The 18,758-nt window shown below is 40.2% G+C and overlaps 1 protein-coding gene across 1 annotated transcript in view; it reads left to right on the forward strand.

Annotated features, from left to right (window-relative positions):
* Positions 1-18,758, forward strand: part of STAB1 (stabilin 1) — a 1,127,460-nt gene that overhangs the window by 383,640 nt on the left and 725,062 nt on the right. Inside the window, exons 19-20 of the mRNA XM_053721023.1 lie at positions 11,846-11,902; positions 14,630-14,713. Of these exons, the coding sequence (XP_053576998.1) occupies positions 11,846-11,902; positions 14,630-14,713 (141 nt within the window). The remainder of the gene's footprint in view (positions 1-11,845; positions 11,903-14,629; positions 14,714-18,758) is intronic.

The raw sequence follows: 18,758 nt of genomic DNA on the forward strand, positions 1-18,758 counted from the left end.
TTTGTTCACTTATTTTATTGCTTAAAGTGGGAAGCGCTATGGAGGTGTTTTTAAACTGTTTTAACACATATTGGATCGTAATCGTTAGCTCAGTGAGTTTCCTAGAAGTTACGATCACGAGCTTTCAGTTTGTTGCACAGTTTTCTTGTGTGCCACTCACGTGACAGCCCGCTCTTCCACTTGTACGCTGAGCAGAGCAGTGTCATTCTCTGTGAGAGACCTCGTTGGAACTGTTAATTTATTTTATCTCTGCTTCTAGCGTTTACATAAGGGCACTTCAGTCTGACTGAGGTGTAGAGGTGTATTTTTTGTTTTCCTGTTTTAGTGCATACTTAGCGTTATTGCGCTCTGAGGGATTCCAGTTCCTTCTTAAAGTGACAGTATTTTTTTTTTGTCTTCATTTACTTTTGGGGTACTATCTAAGCTGTGGACACTGAACAGGAGTCTGTTTCATTTGATAAATGTTTACTATGTTTAGAGGACCAAATTGTATTGATTATGCAATTTTGCTCCTCATGTTTAGCTAGGACCCTAAAACTTAAAGATAAATTACTGCCTTCTGAGCCTATTGTCTCTCAGGATAATGCTGTTCAGGATATGCCACAGCTTTCTCCTCAAACGTCCCAAGCCTCAATTACATCACATACAGTGCCCTTCAGTTCTTCTCAGCCTCATGGAGGCGTGTATTTGTCAATAGATTTTGCTGCACAGATATCTTCTGCAGTGTCTGTGGCTTTATCTGCTTTTCCCATTGCGGGTAAGTGCAAGAGGAAATCAAAGCATTTTTCTGATAATTAGGTGTCTGTTCCATCCTTTTCTGCAATGGTTGACCTCCCCCATAGGTCGGATAAGTAGGATACCTCGGTAGCTTCTGAGGGTGTGATCTCAGATTCTGATAGTATAAATCCTTCGACTAATTCTTAAGAAGTAAACTTCAGATTTAATATTGAACATTTTTGTTTACATCTAAAGGAGGTTCTGGCTACTTTGGACGACTCCAATTCTTCTGACGCTGTCAACCCTAAAAAATTTAGTAAGCTTAATAAATACTATGATGTCCCCTCTGTGGAAGTGTTTCCTGTTCCAGACCGTGTGTCGGAGATCATAGCACAGGAATGGGATAAGCCAGGGATTCCGTTTTCTCAGTCTCCTGTTTTTTATTTTTGTTTTGTTTTAAACTTTTTATTTGAGGTTTAACATAAGGTATACAAGAAATATACAATACAGTGCCACATGTTGAAGACAACATAAGATACAACTTTGTGATTGATTAGCTGCATTACATAAAAAGGCATAAAGAAGTGGGCACACTACTAAACAAGTGGGCACAATACTCAGGCAGTATAGCAAATCCTTTTTAAACCTCCAAATTGGTAAATGAGGCCACTTTTGGACCTCCACTCTATGTGAGATAGGCATTGGAGGTAAAAAAAAACAACTAAGGAGACCACTCTTGGATCTGAACTGAACCTCATTTTCTATTTTTTGTAATTCAGGCTTTATCAACAGTTTAGGGTTATTTAGAGAACTAGAATGATTAGGGAAGACATCATGTTATTAAGTGCGCATACCTACAAATCTGTGAAGGAATAATGATTAACAGTAAACTTACTAACATAACTCTTAATAGCTGCTCAGGAGAGCTCCCCAAAAGACATTGAATGTAAATACAGAGCAGAGATAATAATTTATGTAGCAGGAAGGTTAAACTTCATGCTATATTGCCTCAAATGCACATTATGAACCGGTGTGACTGAAAAATTGTATAGCATATAATGTACCTCATACCTCTATGCAGAAATAACTCAAAACTTAAACACTTATCTCAATTAGATGGTGTAGATGAGACAAGATACAGCGGGTCAACTAACATTACAGAGCTTACAGACTCACATAACAGAAGGAACCAAATTAGCAAAGTGTACACAAGCTGTGCTGCCTATAAGATGAGAATGTTCCTTTTCCCTAGATATAGCTCATATGACATAGAAAGATAGGGATATAGTGGACAATAACAATAGTGCAGGTCCAGCCTGCACAAGATTTCACAATGGTGTGAATATGGGGCTATATATGACTCTATTTGGCATAGATAATATGGAGCAATAGTAGGTGAGAGAGTTACTTAACGGCAACATTATATTGACCCTACAACAAGGGAACATCTATGTAAGGTACATGTTAGAAACTCAGGGTTAGTACATAAGGATTCAATATGTCAAATATTAGTAGGTAAAAGCTAAGCTAAACTGGTAAATGTCTAAAAAAAATGAGAAGCCAAAAGTACACATCTGGAAACTGCAAGTCGGCCCCTGTATGGTAAAATGGGCTTTTAAAAGGTGTACATAATATAGGCTAGAAAAACAGCAAATGCTGGCACAGTTGTCTGCCGCTAAGGAGCTAAGAGTCAAGCTGGTAATATAAGGTGTCCCAAACGATTACTCCACTCCTGAACGTGACAAGCAGAGTTCCTTCTCAACCCCTGATGATATGTTGCCAGAATCCTAAGGCAAAGGTATGGGGGTCACATATACTAGAATAAGCATATATCGAGTAACTTGGATGACTCACAATGTTCAGTGAAAGTTAGTCCCCAGAGTCCTATATGTGGCCCAGGAGGCTTAGACATAGAGGGCAAGCAGGCCACCTGGATCCCACCTACGAGGCAGCAAGATCATGTGAAGAAGCGGGTGAAGCAGAGCTGGCCAAGGCCGTCTTTGAGCATGCAGTCCCCAGTCTCCACAAGCGTCGTCCTGTTTCTGGACTGGAAGCGCTGAAAAACTCCTCCTCAATTCTCCTCGGTTCCATGGGATGTCCGACCGGGGCACCTCCGGGTTGATATTGTGGGCTTGGAAGGATTTAGCAGAGCTCTCCAATGCGGTCATGTGTTCGTTCACCCGCACTGAATCAGGTTGCGATGTCGGTTCCTCTTCTTGTGACTCTCGGTCTCCCACTGGTGCTTTGAAGGTAGGGTTTAGACGCTGGGGGCCCAAAGCGTCACCACCATCACCTCCTCTCACGCAGGTTTCAGGTTGGATAGGTATGTGGGACAAGCGGGCATTACTGTGCCTGGAGACTGTGTAAAGTGTAGCTTCTAAGGCTGCATGGTGGGAAGCAAGCAAGCTGCAGAGCTCTTCCATAAAGTTTGAGGGAATCTCCATATCGGATATATTGTAGTAAGCTTTAGCCAAGAGTGAGGTATGCAATGCTCCTTTAGATTAAATGTTACATCTTGCTGAAAAAGAATATATGCAGTGTCTTGCGGGATATCACTACTTACTAACGACAGGGTTAAATGGTACCCTGCCGGGGGGTGTAGAGATGGTAGGCCGCAACCTCTGAAATGTTCCGGTCTGCTAAATAATACCTCAAATCTAGAAAGAGTGGTGTTACATGAGAGAATATGCTTTGCTGTAGAGTCTCACTCTAAAATATACGGTGGATGAGTTAATGAGGAATATCTTTCATATAAATATGTGGTAGCAGAAGAAGGAGCTGTAGATCATACGTCCTGCCATGGCCGCCACCCGGAAGTTCCCCCCTCAGTCTTGTTTTTAAAAAGAAGTTTCCTGTTGCTGACTCCATTCGGGACTCATGGTGCACTGTACCTAAAGGAGCTTTTTCTACTCTGGCCAAGAGAACCACAATTCCTATAGAGGATAGCTGTTCTTTTAAGGATCCCACAAACAAAAAGCTGGAGGCTTATTTAAAGAAAATGTATGTTCATCAGGGATTGCAATGGCAATCTGCTGTTTGTATTGCTATGGGAGCAAGCACAGCATCTTATTGTTGTGATGCTTTGTCTGAACTGATTTTAGAGGAGACTTCGTCAGAGGAGATCCAAGATAGGATCAAGGCTCTCAAGCTGGCCAATTTCTTTATCTCTGATGCCAACATGCAAGTCATTAGACTAGGAGCCAAGATGTCTGTCTTCACTGTTCTAGCTCGCAGGGCTCTGTGGCTAAAATCAAGGTCAGCTGATGTTACCGCCAAGTCCAAGCTCCTGTCGTTACCTTACAAGGGTAAGACCCTGTTTGGTCCTGGTCTGCCGGAGATAATTTCTAAAATTACGGGTGGAAAGGGGTATTTTCTACCACAAAACGAATAGACCTAAGGGGGGTCAAAATTCTAATTTTCATTCCTTTCGTAACTTCAAGGGTCATAAGTCTTTCTCTGGAGCAGTCCAAGTCCTCTTGGAGATCCAATCAGAACTGGATTAAAGGGCAGCAATCAAAGAAGACTTCATCTGAGACTAAGTCAGCATGAAGTGTCCTCCCCCGGTCCGGTATTGGATCAAGTGGGGGCAGACTTTTCTTGTTTCAACAAGCTTGGATACACAATGTCCCAGACCCTTGGGCTGTGGACCTAGTATCTCAGGGTTACAAAATAGACTTCAAGACTTGTCCTCCCAGGGGCAGATTTCTCCTCTCAAGATTATCTGCAGATCAGGTAAAAAGGGAGGCATTCTTAAACTGCGTTCAGGATCTTTTCTCCCTGGGAGTGAATGTCCCAGTTCCAGTAAGGGAACAGGGTCTACGATTCTATTCAAATCTGTTTGTGGTTCCCAAAAAAGAGGAAACTTTTCTACCCTAAAATGTCTCAACAAATTTCTCAGTGTACCGTCCTTCAAAATGGAAGCCATTTTTTTTCACAAAGGTTCTGGGGGCTCTCTTGGCAATTGTCAGGTCTCCGGGAATTGTGGTGGCGCCTTACACGACATCTTGATTCAGGCATTAGCTTTTCAACTAGCAAACTCTCATACAGATATCTTGTCTTTTCTTATGTTCCCACGGATGGAAAGTGAATCTGGAGAATAATTCCCTTGTTCCAGCTACAAGGGTGTGTTTCTTAGGGACCATTATAGATTCCCTATATATGAAGATTTTTCTGATGGTGGTCAGAAAAAACAAACTTCTCACTTCTTGCCGCTCTCTCCAGTCTACTGTCCGTCCATCAGTGGCTCAATGCATGGAGGTAATTGGTCTGCAGGTTGCTTCCATGGACATCATTCCTTTTGATCAATTCCATCTGAGAGCTCTACAATTATGCATGCTCAGGCAATGGAATGGAGACCATTCAGATCTATCTCAGATGATAGATCTGGATCCACAGAGTTCCTTGGCCATGAAGGAGGTGACTCGCATTATTCAGTGGGCAGAAGCTCACGATTGTCTCCTATCTGCCATCCACTTTCCAGGAGTGGACAACTGGGAGGCAGATTTTCTGAGCAGGCAGATTTTTAATCTCGGGGAGTGGGCTCTCCATCCGGAGGTGTTCTCCAGGTTATCCCTCAAGTGGGGGGTGCCGGAGTTGGATCTGATGGCATCTCGTCAGAACGCCAGGCTTCCAATGTACAGTTCAAGGTCAAGAGATCCTCAGGCCGCCCTGATAGATGCTCTGGCGGTTCCTTGGGATTTCGGTCTAGCATACTTGTTTCCTCCTTTTGCTCTTCTTCCATGAGTCATTGCTCGTATCAAACAGGAGAGAGCGTCTGTAATTCTAATAGCTCCAGCATGGCCTCACAGGATCTGGTTTGAGGACTTAGTGAAGATGGCATCTCTTCCACCTTGGAAGTTACCTCTGAGGAAGGACCTTCTAACTCAGGGTCCTTTCCTCCATCCAAATCTAGTTTCTCTGAAGCTGACTGCTTGGAGATTAAACACTTAGGCCTAGATTTGGAGTTTGGCGGTAGATGGGCTGTTAACGCTCCGCAGGCTTTTTTCTGGCCGCACCATAAAATTAACTCTGGTATCGAGAGTTCAAAAAAATGCTGCGTTAGGCTCCAAAAAAGGAGCGTAGAGCATTTTTACCGCAAATGCAACTCTCGATACCAGAGTTGCTTACGGACGCGGCCAGCCTCAAAAACGTGCTCGTGCACGATTCCCCCATAGGAAACAATGGGGCTGTTTGAGCTGAAAAAAAACCTAACACCTGCAAAAAAGCAGCGTTCAGCTCCTAACGCAGCCCCATTGTTTCCTATGGGGAAACACTTCCTACGTCTGCACCTAACACTCTAACATGTACCCCGAGTCTAAACACCCCTAACCTTACACTTATTAACCCCTAATCTGCCGCCCCCGCTATCGCTGACCCCTGCATTATATTATTAACCCCTAATCTTCCGCTCCGTAAACCGCCGCTACCTACGTTATCCCTATGTACCCCTAATCTGCTGCCCTAACATCGCCGACCCCTATATTATATTTATTAACCCCTAACCTGCCCCCCACAACGTCGCCGCCAGCTACCTACAATAATTAACCCCTAATCTTCCGACCGCAAAGCGCCGCCACCTACGTTATCCTTATGTACCCCTAATCTGCTGCCCCTAACACCGCCGACCCCTATATTATATTTATTAACCCCTAACCTGCCCCCCACAACGTCGCCGACACCTGCCTACACTTATTAACCCCTAATCTGCCGAGCGGACCTGAGCGCTACTATAATAAAGTAATTAACCCCTAATCCGCCTCACTAACCCTATAATAAATAGTATTAACCCCTAATCTGCCCTCCCTAACATCGCCGACACCTAACTTCAATTATTAACCCCTAATCTGCCGACCGGAGCTCACCGCTATTCTAATAAATGTATTAACCCCTAAAGCTAAGTCTAACCCTAACACTAACACCCCCCTAAGTTAAATATAATTTAAATCTAACGAAATAAATTAACTCTTATTAAATAAATTAATCCTATTTAAAGCTAAATACTTACCTGTAAAATAAATCCTAATATAGCTACAATATAAATTATAATTATATTATAGCTATTTTAGGATTAATATTTATTTTACAGGCAACTTTGTAATTATTTTAACCAGGTACAATAGCTATTAAATAGTTAAGAACTATTTAATAGTTACCTAGTTAAAATAATAACAAATTTACCTGTAAAATAAATCCTAACCTAAGTTATAATTAAACCTAACACTACCCTATCAATAAATTAATTAAATAAACTACCTACAATTACCTACAATTAACCTAACACTACACTATCAATAAATAAATTAAATACAAATGCTACAAATAACTACAATTACATAAACTAACTAAAGTACAAAAAATAAAAAAGAACTAAGTTACAAAAAATAAAAAAATATTTACAAACATAAGAAAAATATTACAACAATTTTAAACTAATTACACCTACTCTAAGCCCCCTAATAAAATAACAAAGCCCCCCAAAATAAAAAAATGCCCTACCCTATTCTAAATTAATACATTTAAAAGCTCTTTTACCTTACCAGCCCTGAACAGGGCCCTTTGCGGGGCATGCCCCAAGAAAATCAGCTCTTTTGCCTGTAAAAAAAAACATACAATACCCCCCCCAACATTACAACCCACCACCCACATACCCCTAATCTAACCCAAACCCCCCTTAAATAAACCTAACACTAAGCCCCTGAAGATCTTCCTACCTTGTCTTCACCATACCAGGTTCACCGATCGGTCCAGAAGAGCTCCTCCGATGTCCTGATCCAAGCCCAAGCGGGGGGCTGAAGAGGTCCATGATCCAGCTGAAGTCTTCATCCAAGCGGGGCAGAAGAGTTCTTCCATCCGATTGAAGTCTTCATCCAAGCGGCATCCATCCGGAGCAAAGCGGCAGCATCCTGAAGACCTCCACCGCGGAACATCCATCCTGGCCGACGACTGAACGACGAATGACGGTTCCTTTAAATGACGTCATCCAAGATGGCGTCCCTCGAATTCCGATTGGCTGATAGGATTCTATCAGCCAATCGGAATTAAGGTAGGAATATTCTGATTGGCTGATGGAATCAGCCAATCAGAATCAAGTTCAATCCGATTGGCTGATCCAATCAGCCAATCAGATTGAGCTCGCATTCTATTGGCTGATCGGAACAGCCAATAGAATGCGAGCTCAATCTGATTGGCTGATTGGATCAGCCAATAGGATTGAAGTTGATTCTGATTGGCTGATTCCATCAGCCAATCAGAATATTCCTACCTTAATTCCGATTGGCTGATAGAATCCTATCAGCCAATCGGAATTCGAGGGACGCCATCTTGGATGACGTCATTTAAAGGAACCGTCATTCGTCGTTCAGTCGTCGGCCAGGAGGTCTTCAGGATGCTGCCGCTTCGCTCCGGATGGATGCCGCTTGGATGAAGACTTCAATCGGATGGAAGAACTCTTCTGCCCCGCTTGGATGAAGACTTCAGCTGGATCATGGACCTCTTCAGCCCCCCGCTTGGGCTTGGATCAGGACATCGGAGGAGCTCTTCTGGACCGATCGGTGAACCTGGTATGGTGAAGACAAGGTAGGAAGATCTTCAGGGGCTTAGTGTTAGGTTTATTTAAGGGGGGTTTGGGTTAGATTAGGGGTATGTGGGTGGTGGGTTGTAATGTTGGGGGGGGGGTATTGTATGTTTTTTTTTACAGGCAAAAGAGCTGATTTTCTTGGGGCATGCCCCGCAAAGGGCCCTGTTCAGGGCTGGTAAGGTAAAAGAGCTTTTAAATGTATTAATTTAGAATAGGGTAGGGCATTTTTTTTATTTTGGGGGGCTTTGTTATTTTATTAGGGGGCTTAGAGTAGGTGTAATTAGTTTAAAATTGTTGTAATATTTTTCTTATGTTTGTAAATATTTTTTTATTTTTTGTAACTTAGTTCTTTTTTATTTTTTGTACTTTAGTTAGTTTATGTAATTGTAGTTATTTGTAGCATTTGTATTTAATTTATTTATTGATAGTGTAGTGTTAGGTTAATTGTAGGTAATTGTAGGTAGTTTATTTAATTAATTTATTGATAGGGTAGTGTTAGGTTTAATTATAACTTAGGTTAGGATTTATTTTACAGGTAAATTTGTTATTATTTTAACTAGGTAACTATTAAATAGTTCTTAACTATTTAATAGCTATTGTACCTGGTTAAAATAATTACAAAGTTGCCTGTAAAATAAATATTAATCCTAAAATAGCTATAATATAATTATAATTTATATTGTAGCTATATTAGGATTTATTTTACAGGTAAGTATTTAGCTTTAAATAGGAAAAATTTATTTAATAAGAGTTAATTTATTTCGTTAGATTTAAATTATATTTAAGTTAGGGGGTGTTAGTGTTAGGGTTAGACTTAGCTTTAGGGGTTAATACATTTATTAGAATAGCGGTGAGCTCCGGTCGGCAGATTAGGGGTTAATAATTGAAGTTAGGTGTCGGCGATGTTAGGGAGGGCAGATTAGGGGTTAATACTATTTATGATAGGGTTAGTGAGGCGGATTAGGGGTTAATTACTTTATTATAGTAGCGCTCAGGTCCGCTCGGCAGATTAGGGGTTAATAAGTGTAGGCAGGTGGAGGCGACGTTGAGGGGGGCAGATTAGGGGTTAATAAATATAATATAGGGGTCGGCGGTGTTAGGGGCAGCAGATTAGGGTACATAAGGATAATGTAGGTGGCGGCGCTTTGCGGTCGGCAGATTAGGGGTTAATTATTGTAAGTAGCTGGCGGCGACGTTGTGGGGGGCAGGTTAGGGGTTAATAAATGTAATACAGGGGTCGGCGGGGTTAGGGGCAGCAGATTAGGGGTACATAAGTATAACGTAGGTGGCGGTCGGCAGATTAGGGGTTAAAAAATTTAAATCGAGTGGCGGCGATGTGGGGGGACCTCGGTTTAGGGGTACATAGGTAGTTTATGGGTGTTAGTGTACTTTAGGGTACAGTAGTTAAGAGCTTTATGAACCGGCGTTAGCCCAGAAAGCTCTTAACTCCTGCTATTTTCCGGCGGCTGGAGTTTTGTCGTTAGAGCTCTAACGCTCACTTCAGAAACGACTCTAAATACCAGCGTTAGAAAGATCCCATTGAAAAGATAGGATACGCAATTGACGTAAGGGGATCTGCGGTATGGAAAAGTCGCGGCTGAAAAGTGAGCGTTAGACCCTTTAGTCACTGACTCCAAATACCGGCGGTAGCCTAAAACCAGCGTTAGGAGCCTCTAACGCTGGTTTTCACGGCTACCGCCGAACTCTAAATCTAGGCCTTAGATTTCGCTAGTCATTGATACTATGCTTCAGGCTCGTAAACCGGTTACTCATAAAATATACCATAAGGTATGGCGCAAATACCTATATAGAGGTGATTTAAAGGGCTTCTCTTGGAGTAAGGTCAGGATTCCTAGAATTTTGTCATTTCTCCAGGAAGGTCTGGAGAAGGGTTTGTCAGTCAGTTCTCTGAAGGGTCAGATTTCTGCACTGTCTATTCTTTTACACAAACATCTGGCGGATGTGCCAGATGTTCAATCTTTTTGTCAGGCCTTGGTCAGAATCAGGCCTGTGTTTAAACCTGTTCCTCCTCCTTGGAGTTTGAACCTTGTGCTTAAGGTTTTGCAGCAGGCTCCCTTTGAGCAAATGCATTCTGTAGATATTAAGTTGTTATCTTGGAAGTTTTTTTTTTGCTATTTCCTCTGAACTCTCAGCTCTGCAGTGTGATTCCCCTTACCTTATATTTCACGCAGATAAAGCGGTTCTTCGTACTAAGTTTAGGGTTTCTCCCTAAGGTGCTTTTGGATCGAAACAATAATCAGAAATTGTTGTTCCTTCCCTTTGTCCTAATCCTTTTTCTCATAAGGAATGTCTTTTTGCATAACTTAGATGTTGTGCGCGCCTTAAAATTTTATCTACAGGCTACTAAAGATTTTCATCAGTCTTCTGCCCTATTTGTTTGTTTCTCTGGAAAGAGGAAGGGTCAGAAAGCCAGTTCTACTTCTCCGTCTCTCTGGTTGAGAAGTATGATTAATTTTGCTTATGAGACTGCTGGACAGCAGCCTCCTGAGAGAATTATGGCTCATTCTACTAGGGCTGTCTCCTCTTCTTGGGCTTTTAAGTATAAAGCTTCTGTAGAACAGATCTGCAAGGCGGCTACATGGTCCTCTCTGCATACTTTTTCTAAATTTTACAAATATAATACTTTTGCCTCGGCTGAGGCCTCTTTTGGGAGAAAGGTTCTTCAAGCGGTGGTGCCTTCTGTTTAGGTTCTCCTGCCTTGTTCTCCCTCCCCGTTCATTCTGTGTCGTCTAGCTTGGGTATTGGTTCCCATTAATATTTGGAATGACGTTGTGGACTCTCCATGTCTTAGGAAAGAAAACAAAACGTAAACTTACCTGATAAAAAATAAATTCTGGACATGGAGAGTTCACGACCCCACCCTTAAATAAGACAGTATTTTTGTTAAACCTCAGGCACCTCTACACCTTCGTGTTATCTTCTTTTTCCATTTCCCTTCGGCTGAATGACTGGGGGTTATGGGTAAGGGAAGTGACACTTAACAGCTCTGCTGGGGTGCTCTTTGCCTCCTCCTGCTGGCCAGGAGTGAATATCCCACTAGTAATTGGAATGACGTTGTGGACTTTCCATGTCCGGAAAGAAAGAAAGAAATTTATCAGGTAAGCATAATTTACGTTTCATGATTCAGATAGAGAATACAATTTTAAACAACTTTCCAATTTACTTGTATTATCTAATGTGTTTCCTTCTCTTGTTGAAGGAGCAGCTACGCACTATTGGGAGCCAATAACATGAGGCAGATATGTGCAGCCACCAATCAGCAGCTCCTGAGCCTACCTAGGTATCTTTTTCAACAAAGGATACCCAGATAACAAAACAAATTAGATAATAGAAAAAAATTGGAAAGTTGTTTAAAATCACATGTTCTATCTGAAACAAGAAACATTTTTGGTTTCATGTCCCTTTAACATTCATGCACCAAAATACATCATACATAAGTTATAATGCAAGAAGATCAATGGATTGACTGCAAATACCTTCTTTTGACACATGGCTGTCTATGTTTATGTAATCATTTCATGTTTCTTGCAGGGCACATGCTCGAGCTGTGATTCTGTCGCGCCCTGTCCGGACGATAGCACAGACTTGGTAAGATAGTTATTCAGTTAAAGGACCACTAAGTGTAGTAGATTTTTTTTTCTGACAATTGTATTTTTTTCCTCCCAATTTTCTGGCCCCTTTATCATGTGACAGATATCAACCAATCACAGACTAGTATACATATACCCTGTGAGCTTGTGCACATGCTCAGTAGGATCTCGTTCCCCAGAAGGTGTGAATATAAAAAGACTGTGCAAAATTTGAGAATGGAAGTAAATTGGAAAGTGTCTTAAACCTGCTGCTTTATCTGAATAAAATATGCAAGTTTATTTTGACTTGAGTGTCCCTTTAATTCTAAAGATAAGAATTGCGTTTTCTGTCCCAGAAGGTCCCACATGAATTTGCTCTATACTGAAGATCTCTATTTAATACCTAGAGCGATATAAAAAAAATTGATCATAAATATAAAAGAACAACAATAAAACATTTGAAAATATTTTTGCATAAAAAATATTACATGAAAGATGTTTAAACTGAGATAAACATTTTTGTCATTTTACCATCCCTAAAGCAATATTATTATTTAAAGTAAAATATAAATAATACACTGTGCCAATATGTGTTACTGTTCTTTCTGTGTAGTGGGGCTGGTTCATTTTATACATTAAATAATATAGGCAACTGCATAGGAAATTGTACTGGGGAATGTATAATCTTCTCGTCAGCAGTTATATGATTATAGGCTGACAAAAAAGTGCATGTGTTAGTGGTGACATTCAATAGGCACAGTTATGCTGACATGTTAAAGGGACATAATACTCATATGCTAAATCACTTGAAAGTGATGCAGCATAGCTGTAAAAAGCTGACAAGAAAATATCACCTGAGCATCTCTATGTAAAAAGGGAAGATATTTTACCTCACAATTTCCTCAGCTCACCAGAGTAAGTGCTGTGTAAAAAGTTATATTTCAGTTACTGCCCAGCTGCAAGTAAAAAAAAAACAACAGGAAATGAACAGCAGCCAATCGGCATCAGCAGTGCTGAGGTCATGAATTATTTTACTGTGATCTCATGAAAGTTCACTTAACTCTCATGAGATTTCATAGTAAACTTTGTTAAACTGAATAGGGAAATAACATGAGTGTGCATAAGGCACGCTCCCTTGCAAGTCTCAGGATAGGTATACGAATTTGCTGCTTAAAGTCCTTTACAATGGGGTGTGAATACTTAGGACATTTTGAGGTGAAATATCTTTTCTACATAGAGATGTTCAGGTGATATCTTCTAGTCAGCTTTGTAAAGCTGTGCTGCATCACTTTCAAGTGTTTTTCAACATTTGGGTATCATGGCTCTTTAAGGAGTGTGCAAAGGGACAGTAAAGTCAATATTAAAGGTATATGAAACCCATTTTTTTCTTTCATGATTCAGATAGAGCATGCAATTTTAACCCCTTGAGTGCTAATGACGTCTCTGAGCCGTCACAGAGTTTCCCACTCTGGTGCTAATGACGGCTCAGAGCCGTCACTAGCACTCTCCCACCTTGAGGGAGATCTGGGGGCTCCCAACCGCTCCTACCCCAGTGATCATGCCTTTAGAGTGACAGGCATTCCCGGGGCTTCCCGTTTTGTGTGGTGACGTCATGTGCAATAACGTGATGACGTCACTGCGCAACTTTATTTATACTTAACAATGTATAGGAGCAGGGGGCATGCTGCTTAGAAGCCTGTATCTCAGGCATCTAAGCAGCTACAGACCCCCAAGACCCACTATTGGAAAGGTAATTGCCTAACCTTCCCAACAGTGAAAGTCTTGGGGGTCTGAAAAAAAAAAAAAAAAAGTTAAAAAAAAAAAAAATATATAAAAAAAAAGAAAGTGTTTAGCTTCTCCCCCCTGTTTTGTCTAGAGACTATCTCCTAGTCTGTATTTGGTATGATGTGCTCTTTCTTCAAGGGAGATGTTCTTCTCTGTTTAATTATATATATAGTTTTCCTGAAAACTAATCTATGGGCTCTGTTGGCCCACAATATGCTACATTCCCTTACTTAGGGCTAATGAATGCCCTGTTCCTTTCCTACTATTATGACTAGCAAGACCCCCCTCCAGGAGGCCCCAAGATACAGAATCTCTCCCTATTTATCTCTGGGAAAGCGGATCTTAGGTTTTGACCCTTTCCAGACCGGGGTCCGAGCATTCGAATGTTATTAAAAATATGGGTTTTGTCTTGCTCTCTCTCTTATGCGATTGAAAAATATGCTATGTTTTTTTTTTTTTTTTATGTTCATTTGCTTCAGAGTGTAACAGTACAAAAAAAAAGAAAAAGGACTGCGATCATTAAGCTGTAATTGGTCATATGTACTTATTGATAATGCTATTTGTTGTTATACTGATTTAGTATTATTGTACTGTGAATTTCTTTTCAATAAAAACTTTAAAATGGAAAAAAAGTGCTTAGCACTCAAAGGGTTAAGCAACTTTCTAATTTACTCCTATTATCATTTTTTTCTTCGTTCTCTTGTTATCTGTATTTGAAAAGCAGGAATGTAAACTTAGGGGCTGACCCATTTTTTGTTTAGCATCCTGGGTAGCGCTTGTAGCCACCAATCAGCAAGCACTACCCTTAATATGGAGGCATTTAATAGAGCAACCCCTTAGCTCTAAAACCTTTGTACCAAGTAATAAGAAAGAAAATACCTGAATAGCTAGACACAAAGACAAATGTATTTAGTGTAAATCCTGGTTATTAATGCCCTGCATCTGATGTCTTTATCTACAGGGAACAGTTGAAAAAGAATGCATTTTACAGGACAGTAATAACAGTACTTATGGCTGTGCTAGACTATGCAATCAAACTGTTACTGTAAGTATTACAATCACAAAGATCAGTCTTTGTAAAATCTCCCAGATATTCTTTGAAAATTAGAGTTGTCATGAAAATGGTCCTCGCAAAATAAATAATGTGTAATGGTATTCGGTTTTTAAGAAGAGGGTACATAGATGATATTTAATCATTCTAATATTTATTTCAATATCCTTTTTTATATTATGAATTTTTAAAATGAATTATGTTTTTTATAGAATCAATTACTTTGACTTCTGTTATTTCTTTTATAAGTTTTTTTTTTTTATATATATATATATATATATATAGGGGCCGATTTATCAACTTGCAGGCGGACATGATTTGCTGTAGTGAATCATGTCCGCCCGACATCGATTTTTCTTGTGAAATGCTTGTGCAATGCTGCCCCCTGCACACTCAAGGCCAATTGGCCGCTAGCAGGGGGTGTCAATCATCCCGATCGTATCTGATCAGGATGATTGCAGTCCGCCACCTCAGAGGTGGCGATGAGTTAAGGAGCAGTGGTCGTATGACTGCTGCTTCTTAACTCTTGTTTCCGGCGAGATGGAAACATTGGGGTTAGATGGTAAATAGTTTTTACCCCTAAATATAAAACTATGGCCTAGATTACGAGTGGAGCGCTAATTTAACGTGCGCCCATAAACATCCAATTTTGCCCATTTACAACCACACGTTAAATAACTAGGCATTACATTACTTTGTGCTAGGAGAATTTAATCAGAGGTCAGACCTCTGGTTAATTAAAAAAAATGTCTTCCAATTGCCACAAAATAAAGTGTAAGGTTCCTCTATTTAAATTAAAGCATCTTTATTGTAGCATCTTTATTTTGTCATTTAAAAAAAGCAGCACTGAAAAGTGCCTTTAGTTTGTAGTCTATGAAGACTGTGTTGAAACTATTAATATATATGTATATGCTTATATACATATATATGTATATGTGTATATTCACACATAAATATATATGTATATATTCATATACATATATATTTTAAATATGCTGCCCAACACTGCACAACTTACCCCTTCGCTGCACTAGGTTCTGTGCTGTGTCTATCGGCATCAGAACAAGGCTCCCATTGGAGCCCAAGGGAAACACTGAAGCTCGCTCTCATGAGTGCAAAGCTTACATGCAATGAGAAAGATAGGTCACATTTGCATTGGGAAAACTTGTAATACCAGCGCACCTTTGTGTGCGCTGGTATTACGACTGGAGCGCAAATATCGCACTCGCGAAACCGCAATTTTGTGCTTCACTTGTAATCTAGGCCTAAATAAACCATAAAAGAGTTTATTTGAGAGATAGAGGGGGTAGTTATCAACGTGTCTACTTTTCCTGCCTTCGCCGGCCCAATACGCCCGCCTAAACTCGCCTCACATCGCCGCCGCGGACCTGCAAAAATTCGCTTAAGTTATCAAAAAACCTGTCAAAAAGCCGCGCACCAAGTACGGGGCGATGAGCAGCGGACTGTGAGAGTTATCACTCATCCGATCTCGCTGCTCTTCGGCTTTTTTACAGCTTTCTTGCTAGCCTGTCACTAAGCACTCACACTAACTACACTGTTCTACCCCCTATACCGGCGCCCCCGGAGCCTCCCGCAACTAAATAAAGTTACTAACCCCTAAACCGCCACTCCTAGACTCCGCCGCAACTCTTTTAAATGTATTAACCCCTAAACCGCCGCTCCTAGACCCCGCCGCAACTCTTATAAATGTATTAACCCCTAAACCGCTGCTCCCGGACAACGCTGCCACCTACATTATACCTAGTAACCCCTATCCTGCCCCCCCCTATACCGTCGCCCTCTATAATAAAGTTAATAATAATATAATAAGAAACATAGAGTGAGAGAAAGGGAGAGAGAACCCTTTATCCAAAGGGGTCTCGTTTTTAATTAAAACATTAAGTGCTTTACTCTGGCATGGTTGTATATAACACCAACACCATCATTAATATTTGGAAGCCTATTATGCTGCAAGACGTTGGTACACAATAGAGAATTCGAAAGTATTTACATGATACCATTTTCAAGAGCGATATAAACAATGTGTAATGCCAGCTATATAGAAATACTGATTCTGATCTCAAACTATTTACACTTTGTAAATCATTGCAGCTTGTCACATTGTGTATTTAACCACTTAATGACCACAGCACTTTTCCATTTTCTGTCCGTTTGGGACCAAGGCTATTTTTACATTTTTGAGGTGTTTGTGTTTAGCTGTAATTTTCCTCTTACTCATTTACTGTACCCACACATATTATATACCGTTTTTCTCGCCATTAAATGGACTTTCTAAAGATACAATTATTTTCATCATATCTTATAATTTACTATAAAAAAAATATAAAATATGAGGAAAAAATGGAAAAAAACACACTTTTTCTAACTTTGACCCCCAAAATCTGTTACACATCTACAACCACCAAAAAACACCCATGCTAAATAGTTTCTAAATTTTGTCCTGATTTTAGAAATACCCAATGTTTACATGTTCTTTGCTTTTTTTGTAAACTATAGGACCATAAATACAAGTAGCACTTTGCTATTTCCAAACCATTTCTTTTCAAAATTAGCGACAGTTACATTAGAACACTGATATCTTTCAGGAATCTCTGAATAGCCATTGACATGTAGTATTGATCTAGGCCCATTTTGGTATATTTCATGCCACCGTTTCACCGCCAAATGCAATCAAATACAAAAAATCGTTCACTTTTCACAATTTTTTTCACAAACTTTTGGTTTCTAACTTAAATTATTTACAAACAGCTTGTGCAATTATGGCATAAATGATTGTAAATTCTTCTCTGAGATCCCCTTTGTTCAGAAATAGCAGACATATATGACTTTGGCGTTGCTTTTTGGTAATTAGAAGGCCGCTAAATGCCACTGCGCACCACACGTGTATTATGCCCAGCAGTGAAGGGGTTAATTAGGGAGCATGTAGGGAGCTTTTTGGGGTAGTTTTAGCTTTAGTGTAGTGTAGTAGACATCCCCAAGTATTGATCTAGGCCAATTTTGGTATATTTCATGCCACCATTTCACCGCCAAATGCGATCAAATTAAAAAAAACGTTAATTTTTTCTCAATTTTAGGTTTCTCACTGAAATTATTTACAAACAGCTTGTGCAATTATGGCACAAATGGTTGTAAATGCTTCTCTGGGATCCCCTTTGTTCAGAAATAGCAGACATATATGGCTTTGGCATTGCTTTTTGGTAATTAGAAGGCCTCTAAATGCCGGTGCGCATCACACGTGTATTATGGCTAGCAGTGAAGGGGTTAATTATGTAGCTTGTAGGGAGCTTGCAGGGTTAATTTTAGCTTTAGTGTAGAGCTCAGCCTCCCACCTGAAACATCAGACCCCCTGATCCCTCCCAAACAGCTCTCTTCCCTCTCCCACCCCACAATTGTCCCCGCCATCTTAAGTACTGGCAGAAACTCTGCCAGTACTAAAATAAAAGGTATTTGGCCCTTTTTAAAAAAAAAAAAAAAAAGCATATTTACATATGCTTATGTGTAGGATCCCCCCTTAGACCCCAACCTCACTGATCCCCCACCAAACAGCTCTAACCCTTCCCCTCTGCCTTAATGGGCGCCATCTTGGGTACTGGCAGCTGTCTGCCAGTACCCAGTTTTGTAAAAAAATGTGCCTTTTTTTTTTTAAATGCCCTTTTCTGTAGTGTAGCTTCCCCCCCCCACCAAGACCAACCCCCCCCCCCCACCAAGAACGAGGCTCCATTTTATATTACCATCGCAAAGTGTTTAATGTCCCCTTAAGCTTTCCAGCTATACTGTTTTGTCCAGTGTGTTACACTTGTATCACAACTCTACAAGATTTTTGTGATTTACAATACTCAATATTTTTAATATTTGAGAAATCATGGATATTTAAAGGAGAAATATTTATACACATATTGTTAAAGTTTGGAAACACATAATAATATTCAGCATATAGATGTATGTTTTGAATGCCCTTTTTTTAATTGAACAATAACATTTTTGGGGTAAAAGTTCGAATTATGTGAATCATGGTACA

This window comes from Bombina bombina, chromosome 7, assembly GCF_027579735.1.
Source record: "Bombina bombina isolate aBomBom1 chromosome 7, aBomBom1.pri, whole genome shotgun sequence".
NCBI lineage: Eukaryota > Metazoa > Chordata > Amphibia > Anura > Bombinatoridae > Bombina > Bombina bombina.